General features: G+C 63.6%; 1 protein-coding gene across 1 annotated transcript in view; it reads left to right on the top strand.

Annotated features, from left to right (window-relative positions):
* Positions 1 to 478, top strand: part of TNRC18 (trinucleotide repeat containing 18) — a 174,368-nt gene that overhangs the window by 66,267 nt on the left and 107,623 nt on the right. The window contains exon 8 of the mRNA XM_011996251.1: positions 318 to 464. Coding sequence (XP_011851641.1) covers positions 318 to 464 — 147 coding nt within the window. The remainder of the gene's footprint in view (positions 1 to 317; positions 465 to 478) is intronic.

Below are 478 nucleotides of genomic sequence, written 5' to 3' on the forward strand. Positions count from 1 at the left end.
CAGGACAAGAGCTCAGGGCTGACTCCTGCCTGCCGTTTCCTGGGGATCCTGGGCCTGGCCTCCACTTTTGTCCGAAGAAGGAATGATAATGGCTTCTGCCTTGTGGGGCCCCTCTGCCATGCCTGTTTGGGGCAGATGCCCAATGCGGGTGGCTCTGTGAGGTTCTTTGCAGCCAGCGAACACCCCTGTCCCTTGGCTTCTCCACTGGAGGCCCCAGGAGGTTCAGGACTTGGGAGATGGTGCTGGGCTGGGGCCGCCCGAGGACAAACCGCCTGGGGTCTCCCAGCACTGACTCAGGCCTGGGCTTCTCCTGCTAGGCTTGGGCCCCCCATCTCTGCACCAGGGCATGGCCCCTGCGTTCCCACCCGGCCTTGGAGGCTCCCTGCCATCGGCCTACCAGTTTGTCAGGGACCCCCAGTCGGGCCAGCTGGTGGTCATTCCCAGCGATCACCTGCCTCACTTTGGTAAGTGGACCCTC

Source organism: Mandrillus leucophaeus, unplaced genomic scaffold (assembly GCF_000951045.1).
Source record: "Mandrillus leucophaeus isolate KB7577 unplaced genomic scaffold, Mleu.le_1.0 Scaffold506, whole genome shotgun sequence".
Taxonomy (NCBI): Eukaryota; Metazoa; Chordata; class Mammalia; order Primates; family Cercopithecidae; genus Mandrillus; species Mandrillus leucophaeus.